Source organism: Sabethes cyaneus, chromosome 2, assembly GCF_943734655.1.
Source record: "Sabethes cyaneus chromosome 2, idSabCyanKW18_F2, whole genome shotgun sequence".
NCBI lineage: Eukaryota > Metazoa > Arthropoda > Insecta > Diptera > Culicidae > Sabethes > Sabethes cyaneus.
This window is the reverse complement of record NC_071354.1, coordinates 43,523,208-43,532,571: the sequence shown is the minus strand read 5'-3', so window position 1 is coordinate 43,532,571 and position 9,364 is coordinate 43,523,208. Positions and strand designations below refer to the sequence as shown.

Sequence of the window (9,364 nt, the reverse complement as noted above, 5' to 3'; positions counted from 1 at the left end):
GTATCTATTTTTGCTGTTGAACTAGATCCGACAGTAATTCTGTCACATAAAATGTTGTTAACGGTGAATTTTATTATCAGTGAATTTTATAAGTATATTATCGACACTCTACGACCTTTAATTTAATAGCGAAAATAATTGGTCAATTTCATGCTCAAATGTTTACGTTGACATCACTCCATATAAACGTTCGTTCCCTTGGCAACGTACAACAACGACGGTCGCGCATTCGGAATTGCAATCGAAACTAAGTGACGTTTTTCCTATCAATTCAAGTGAACAGTTTGGGCAAAATTATTATAATATCTTACTAAATAACTGTTCGGGTGGTAAATTAAAGTTTTCTGTGCGTCAAATTAAGTTTCGCGAGTGATGTGACGAATGGAACGGCCGGAAAAAATTAAAGAAAAATCGATGGCGAAAAAGTAAAAATATAGTGATGAATTTTAATTGGGCAGAAATCTCAATATTTAGTGTAATTTATGCCTCAAGACAAAAAGTAATATAACCTATAGACTGCAATGTTTAGTGCTTTGAGTTGCAAGATCTTATTACGGCTAACAGGTTAGTTTTTATTTTTTTTTTGTTATGGTTTCCCGAGTCTATGGGAGCATGTTGGTACACTGAAGAAGGGAAGGGAAGGGTGATATTCGGTGCCATACTGACTACCATATATGTACTCTGACGACCTTGTCGTTAAACGTATCGTGTTGGATGTTGAATTAGTATCTGAAAACTGCTCGAATTTATACGCCGCGTGCGATGGACATTGGAATAACTGGGAAAAATGATATGATAACTGTGAAAAATAATTGACTGTTCAGATGGGATTTGAACCCACAACTCTCAATCTCGCGCCGAGTTCGTTTCCATTACACCACCGGCCAAATGCAATGCATTTATTACTAATCAATAGTACTTAGTTAACAACAATTAGTGAAGGTGCCCAGATATTGGTACCGTCCGGATTTTGATGCAGCATGGTGTAGGTTTTTAGTTTTCATGCATAACAACAACAACAACAACAAATCCAACAACAATCCAAATAGCTAACTCTAATTTTTACGCTAAAACATTGAAATGTTTAATGAAAACCAGCTACCATATCGTTGTTCGTTACGCTTCTTCTGATAAAATCCTGACGTTATGCTCTTTCCCACCCAAGACACCAACCGTTCGATTCAGACGTTTCAAGCTTTGCTACAGATAGGGATGCTCAAAATATACTGCATGTCATATATTTTTATTTGTAAGTTGGTTGAATCGTCTGAAACTAGATTGAATATACTAATAAACTTCCCGAAGTGTAAAAATTTAGGTTATGAGTAGAAAATGTTTGCCTATTTAATATGTTTTCTACCATATTGGGGTTACAAATTATGTACCTAACTTCTAATTCGTCCTGTCGATTTTTTGGTTAAATAAGCTAAATAAGGTGGGTAAGCTTAATTTAACTTGTAGTTTAAGACGAAAAAGTATAAATAAAAACATCGAGTTCGCCCAGAAACTTCTAACGAAACCGATTTTGTCGAACATCAATTATTTCAAAAAGTTTTCCACCACATTTATTACTGTAGTGGGAAATTCCAAATAAAAGTCGGTAAAACTGAATACGGTTAGAATCAAAATAAACTTATCCGGGCGATGTGTAACGTTTCTAATAATTTTTTGTGCTTTTTGTCTTGTATGCAATGGAGAAGTTAGCAACATTACTAACTATGTACAGACATCTATAGATTGATATCTTTTCCCAAAACACAACCATCTCAACCATAAAGGATACAGTCATACAGCGGTATTGGTATCTGAAATTTGTAAATTTGATGGGATTTTATTGCACCTTGAGTTAACATTTATAGAAGGCTTTTCAAACCGAATGATGATGAAACTGTGACATGCAGCAGGCAGTAATAAACAATTCCGCATTTCGTAATTTCCTTAAAAAGATTTATTTCCAACATCAAACATCTTGTAACATTCGACCTACCTATCTCTACATTATACAAAAAGTATGAAGTTTACGTCGCGGGTTTACAGCAGCGTTCTCAACAAAATGGTTTTCACATACAAAATTTTTATTTCCTTCCGGCAAAGTTCTGAATACTGACTAGTTAGTTTAAACATCGTAACTCTTGTTGGCATGTGACATCGCTACAAATCAAGTAAGGACCTCGTTAAACCAGTCAAACTCCGGTTGTACGATCTAAAGCTCCACGTTAACATCGAATAAGAATAATTGGAGGCGACGCCATATGTACAACTCTCATTTACATTACACTATTTACAGGAGAGAAGAGGTTCCCTTCATTCACGATCATGATGCTGGTTTGGCTGATAACTTTGCAGGATGGTAGATAAGTCTTTCGCGGTGGAGGAATCGTTCGCTGGTAGGAAGTACGTTTCGTGCTCGCTGTCCTCCACTAGGAGGCCGTGCTAATCACGCAGGTTAAAGCACTCGCTGAAGAACCGTCCCAGTGTATGGTAAAGATGGGGACGAACACCGGCCAGACTGTGATCCTCATCGGGGTAACTCTGAGAAAAACAAAATTGAATACGTGAATGGAAGAACTTATTGTACATTTATTTGTGGGATAATTACCACTTGTTTAAACATAATATCGTGGGTCTCCAACGTCCGCGAGAGTTGCATCGCCTGTTGGAAGTGAACATTATCGTCGTACGTTCCATGAATCAACATATACTTTCGGTTGCGGAACTTATTATACAGCGCTGTCAAACGAGACTGTTCGTACCCTGCAGCGTTATCCTTTGGAAGACCCATATATCTCTCGGTATAAATTGAATCTGAAATAGAATAATTTTCAATTACGATCAATTTTGGTCGAACATCGATTTCTCATACCGTAGAACGTCCAATCGGTCACCGGAGCTACCGAAACCGCGCATTTGAACACATGTTGGGCATCCTTTGCCAGAGCCATAGCCGATGCATACCCACCGTAACTCCAGCCCCAGATTGCTACACGTTCCGGATCGATAAAGCTCAAACGTTCCGTCAATGTTTTTGTCGTCGCAATTTGATCCTCAACCTCAACCGTGCCAAGTTTGCGATAGATTTGGAACAGCAGACGGTCTCCCCGTAGTCCCGAGCCACGTCCATCGATCTTCGCATATATCACCGAACGGTTCGAGCTCATGTGATGACCCCATCCGATGGACCACGAGCTAGTGACGGAGTACGAATTCGGACCACCGTACACGTCGACTAGCATCGGATACTTCACCTTGCCGCTGGTGTCAGCTCCCGGAGGTATCAACAGCATCACCTTGGAGGTGAATGCATTTCCGAGGTCGATTTCATGGTACTGCACGGTTGGGATGGATTTTCCCTCCAGACGCTCCCGCAGTTGGCTGTTTGTTTCCAGCGATTTAACCGGTTTCAAGCTGACCTCTGTAATTAGAGTATACGATTACACAGGAATAGATTAGAGCATTGAATTATTCCTAAAGCTGCAATTTAACATTTGAGACAGTTCTAATAATTCTGTAAACGTCTGTTCTCATATCAGGGGCGGCTCTTGATGGCTCTACATTCCTCAACCTAGTGAACGCCTACACTCCAGGTTAGGAACGGTTAACAACAGCGTCTGATCCGGAGCGGGCGGCAGAATTAAGAAACGTGGTGTCTTGGCCCTACAGCTGAACCGGTAACGCTATTACAAAACTCGGTAGCGTGACCATCGTAAGGCAACTAAGCTTAAACCCCGTAAACTCAGCATCGTAGCTCTGCAGAAAGTCTATCGTAAAGGAGAAGGTTTGGAAGATCCGCGACAGAAAGTCCCAGTTTTACCAGAGCGGTGGCACCATCAGTTGGGCAGAAGTAGACTCAACGATGGGAAGGAAGAATTCTACGCGAGGCTCAAGGCAATGTACGACAGCTCCTCATCACGGGACATCAAGATCATCATAGGCGATATGATAGGACCCCATAGTCTGCACACTGACATGAACGATATCGGCCAACGATGTATTAACTTCGCAGCTTCCCGAGGCCTGGTGATCCGAAGCACCTTTTACTTATGCAATGATATCTACAAAGCCATCTGAAGATCACATGACCAACGTACAACAATGTAGATTGACCTGGTCAATTTGACCACGTTCTCATAGATTCTTCATAGGTTCTTCTCTAACATCACGAGCATACGTACCCTACGAAATGCGGATATTGACACTGACCATCGCTTAGTAGCAGTATATATGCGCATAAAACTGTCAGCCGTATACCAGACACTTCAAAGTCATCCTCCTCGGCAGCTAGAGAATCCGCAATTTGCCGAGAACTTCGGAAAAGGCATTGCTTTCATCCGAGAAATTAGCTGCTTTAACCCTCGAAGAAGATGGAGGAAGAATATGCACGAGCTCGATCATCGGAGAGACCGCTACCGCCGTACTAGGTGAAGAGCGGTGGAGTGATTAAAAAGGGATTGGAAAAGTTATCTGAGCATTGCCATTAGGGAGAACTTGGCCAAATGCCGGCGAGCAAAGAACCAGTAGTAAGGTAGTAAAAGGAGGAGTAAAAAGCACAAGAAGAGGGGCAGAAGAGGCGAACAAAACACATAAGGGCTACACACTGAAACCTGACTTGTGTACAGTGGTCCAAAAGGGCGAAAAGTGGAACTTTTTTCCTAACATCTTTTGCTTTTATTTTTGCATTTCCTGACTTCTGCACTTTTATTCATATGAATGCCCCCCATAATCTGAAAGTGTCGCAAGTTAGTCACGGGTTACTATGATGAAAATAAAAAAAACGTTAGTGCGTAAGGAAATATAAACATGTTTTCTACGGTAAAAATTTAGTGACAAAATTACATTTCTATCTCTATGATAGAGACTCTATGGGGTGCAGAGCTATAGAGCATTTTCTTAGAAAGTTCTTTGAAAATTAGTGTTTCATACTTATCTTTTATTGGTTACATTATAGAAGAGTACATTGTTCCAGACAATTATCGAAGCAGTCAAAACACATGTTTTTGTAGAAGACCGCAAATCTCCGTGGCCTTTTGTTACAAAGTTATCGCTTATTTAAACCTTATTTTTGCGTAACTTCACGACCCAATAGAATGGAATGAGACGGGCCAATTTTGTCACACACGTATTCGTTCTAACAAACTGGCTAGCATGAGCACCTCTTTCGGGCTCTCTTTCTTATTGTTTCACGTCCTGCGCCGAATTTTTGCGAGTGCGTATTTAGCTATCAGCGATGGTCATCTATCTCGCTCGTCATTGCAACTCGAGCAGTTGATACCGACTGCTCACGATGGCCCGCACTCATACCCCCGGAGGTGAAGCAAGGGATGGCCCGCACTCATACGAGGGAATAAGATAATGAAAAAATGTTTATATTAAATACCAAAAATATTTAAATAGTTAAAATGACAATGTTTATAGCGATTCCTTAAAAGAGGTTTGAAAATGAAAACTTTAGTTTGACTACATAGGCCATTTCCCAAAAAATTCATAAAGAAAAGAAGTAATATAAATTTTGCAACCGTACATCCTACTCACGCTCGTGGGCTGTTGGTTTCATGAGTGGACTATGCAGAACGACGCTACAAGGTAGTGTGCTCGTGAGCAGGGCTGCGAATTTTCAAATTCAATATCAAAATTCTGATGAAAATGAATGCAACTATTAGTTAAAATCGGCATCATAGCATGACAATCAAAAAAGAAGAGCCGGCACCGTTAGCTTCTCGCTCGATTTGCAACATAGCGCACCTTTATTAGAGAACGGAATAGGAGTGTTTTTATAGTTTTTCCAATTGATTCAATCTTTATCAAACGTTCTGTGAATGTTTTGCTTATCTTTCGTTATCAAAGCTTATAATGCTCTAGAAGTTTATGGAAGCTCTAAGTTCACTTGTTTATGTGTGTTTTTTAAAATGGTTTAACAATGGGCGAGCATCAAGCTTAAGGCATACGCAAAACACATAAAACACATGCTTGCCGTACTCTAATATGGGTGAGTGGGGACAAGGTAAAGTACTGATTTCATATATCCACTTGCCCCATTCTTCCCCATTGGCTCATGAAGTTAAGGAAAAATAAAGCTTGAATATGCGATATCTTAGCAAGTAAATGTCCTAAAGATTGGCAGTCTTCTGTAAAAACGTGTGTTTGAGTGCTTCAATAATTGCCTAAAACAACGTGTTCTTGTAAAATTCTACCAAGAAAAGCTAAGTATGATAATCTAATTTTAAAGGCCTTCCACAGGAAGGTCTTTTTCTCTGCACCCAATAGTGATAGAAATATCATTTCTTCAGTAAATTTGTGTACCTTTACATTTTCTACAACTTTTCCGAAGAAACTATATCTGTGTATCCCAAAACAAAAAAGCATATGCCACAATTTTCTTTATTTTTATTGTAGCCATCAAGTCATAACTAACTTTTGATGCTTTCAAAATTAAATAAATTATTATTGTTCTACGAACATGAGTTGCGATAACACTATATTGCTAATATGAATACAAAAGACGCTAGGAAAAAAGTTCCGCTTGTCACCTTTTTGGACCACTGTGCTGTGAGGGACGCGCGAGCGAATCTGATCACAAATGAGCGCGAGGTCGTCGAAAGGTAAAAGCGGTTCTTCGATGAACACCTCAATAGCGAATGCCCACGCAAGATAATAATGTCCCAGCAGCTGATCTACAAGAAATTAAACGGGAAATCAGGTTGCTGAAGCCCAACAAAGCCTACCTGTAGAGAGCTTTATAAACATGCCTGAGAAATGCTGGCAACGCTTCCGACACTGGATTAGTTCCAAGATTTGGAAGGAGGGGAAGCTACCGGAGGAATGGACGGAAGGAGTTGTAAGTCCCATTTACAAAAAGAGTGATCGGTTGGACTGCTGAAACTATCGCACCACAACGCTGGTAAACGCCACATACAAGATATTCTCTTAGATCCTGTTACGTCGGCTGGCATCGATAGCATAAAAGGTTTCAAATGTATCCGTCAGGTCTTGCAGAAATGTCGGAAGTACAACATGCTCACGCATCACATCTTTATTGACTTCAAAGCAGCACTCGATACAGTCCATCGAGACCAGCTAAGGCAGATAATACACGAACATGGTTTCCGAACAAACTGACGCGACTGATCAGAGCTACATTGGATGGAGTGATGTGTTTCGTGTGCAATTCGGGGACACTCTCGAATCCCTTCGAGACGAAACGAGAGTTGAGACAAGGTGACAGCATATCCGACAAGCGGGCATCGAAACGTGAGGCACGATCTTCAGCAGTATTTCACCAACTAATGAAGACAAAACTTTAAAGTTATTGTCTATAAACACTATGCCATAGACCCGCGAACATCTGACATCTGATATTTGACGTTTGCGAGCCGCAGAAAGGCTTTCGAATCAGCGAGCCGAAACGGCGTTCATTTACTGGGTCCCTTTCCTGAGAATTCAACACAGAAAACATTACCTGAAATTAAATAAAAAGAAAACTTTCCAATTAAATTCTACTATGTATTGGAAAGTTTTCTTTTTATTCAATTTCAGGTTTCGTATTCTATTAAGACGCTCCATAAACTTCAGACAGAAAACATTGTAAATATTATCTATACCTACCGTTATTAGCATAACTCCATTGGAACAGTTCACTCCAGGGAACATTCGGTCCCTTAGCCTCCAGCACTAGGTAGTTGCCCTTCTTGCTCATCTGCGCATTGAAGTACAGCTGCTCCGGACTGGAAACGACCGCACAGCTCAAGCAGTGTGGCGTGGCTCCTTTCTGACCAAGAACCGCGTAAATGTGCATCACATGCGAGTCCCTGGCCGTGTTGGCAGTGTAGAAAATCAAATTACTCTCGGCATCCCACTTCAGGATGTCCTGAACGACGAACTTTCCGCTGGTGATGGGTTCGCTGCTGCCTTTAGCCTCCGTTGGCATCATTGTAACGTGCCGGTAGCCATCCACCGAGGAAATGAGTATGAAGTGTGAACCATCCTTGTTGAAAATTGGTGCACTGAACAGTTCCAACCATCCCTGGTCAGCTTGGATCTCTTGGACTTCCACACAGTTGTTGTTTGCATCGCAAGATTTTATGATGGCATGGTTTTGAATTCGATTTTTCCATATCGAAATCACACGATCGTTCGTGGCCCATCCTACGGATGTTATAATGTGGTCCTTTTCGGGCGTGACTAGTGTCGGTGGAGGAACGATTTCCGTTTTGACTGTCGGGTTCGTTAGGTCAACCTGATAGAGGAAAACTTGCGGGTTGGGTGTGCCGGATTTCGGGTAATGTAGGGCCAGTTCGTGCGGATATTGGTAGTCCGAATCACCGGCCGGGCCGTAAATAGGAATCTTCATCAGTCGTGTGCTAATGTCGTTAAACTTAATAAATGCGATTTTCTTGCCATCCGGTGACCACCACGTGGCAACGTTTGTCGAGAAGACTTCCTCTTCGTAGACCCAATCTGGGATACCGTTGTAAACACTGGGAGCACCGTCGTCGGTGATTTGCACTTCGTTTGCATCCGGTGATGTCTTGTAGTACAGGTTGTTAAGATGGACGAAAATTAGAGAATGTCCAACCGGACTCCATTCGACTAGGTTCAGTGCTCTCTAAAACAAAAAAATCTAATCAGTAATAGATCGTCGAAGCAAAATCAGAACAACTCACCCGTTCGCCATTAACATGAATCGGAATCACTTTTTTGTCCTGCAAATCCACAATGTCGTAGATCGCCAGGAAGCTATGCCGGAAGATCTTGCTGTAGCCTCGAGCCACCAGCAAGTACCGTTCATCAGCCGACAAATCAAACTTAAACCCTTCGAACAGCGGTTCGTTAGTTGAGTCAAGCAACACGCTGGTGACATTCGTAGCCGGATCGTACGACAGTACCTGCCCTATTTCATCTCGGGAAATAATTTTCCCGCTGGGCGACCACGCCCCGCTGAAGTCCCGTGCCGTCAGCCTTCCGGTAAGGAAATCTTCCAACGTAATCGGGTCGCCCGGTTGAACGATGGGACCGCTGTCGCCGTTATCGGTTGCATCTTCGCCACCGGTAAAGACGACAATCAACGTGATGACGACGGCAAGGACAATCGCTACTCCTCCACCTATCAGCAGGTACTTCTTGGTGTTACGCTTCTTGGACTCGACCAGTTCCTGACGATAGAAACAAAGAACAAGTTTTAAATTAGTATTTCCTTGTATTAGTACCTAGTCTGCTGTAATATCGCTAGGCATAAAATTTTTACAGGCACAGATAAAACAATCAAGATGGACGGACAGAAAACATTTGAACTTAGGGTTTTAATCTACTTGACGTGAATAGCTATTTAAGATTAGCGTTCGAATTGAATTGAAATACCGCGCTATCTATT

At 41.6% G+C, this 9,364-nt stretch overlaps 1 protein-coding gene across 8 annotated transcripts in view; it reads right to left on the bottom strand.

Annotated features, from left to right (window-relative positions):
• Window positions 1-1,931: 1,931 nt before the first annotated feature.
• Window positions 1,932-9,364, bottom strand: part of LOC128738456 (venom dipeptidyl peptidase 4) — a 57,472-nt gene continuing 50,039 nt past the window's right edge. For all 8 annotated transcript variants that reach the window (XM_053833598.1, XM_053833600.1, XM_053833599.1 and 5 more), the window contains exons 3-7: window positions 8,658-9,146; window positions 7,600-8,599; window positions 2,864-3,412; window positions 2,600-2,805; window positions 1,932-2,532 (exon numbers count right to left, since the gene is read on the bottom strand). In XM_053833598.1, the coding sequence (XP_053689573.1) occupies window positions 2,434-2,532; window positions 2,600-2,805; window positions 2,864-3,412; window positions 7,600-8,599; window positions 8,658-9,146 (2,343 nt within the window). In that variant the 3' untranslated portion in view covers window positions 1,932-2,433. The remainder of the gene's footprint in view (window positions 2,533-2,599; window positions 2,806-2,863; window positions 3,413-7,599; window positions 8,600-8,657; window positions 9,147-9,364) is intronic.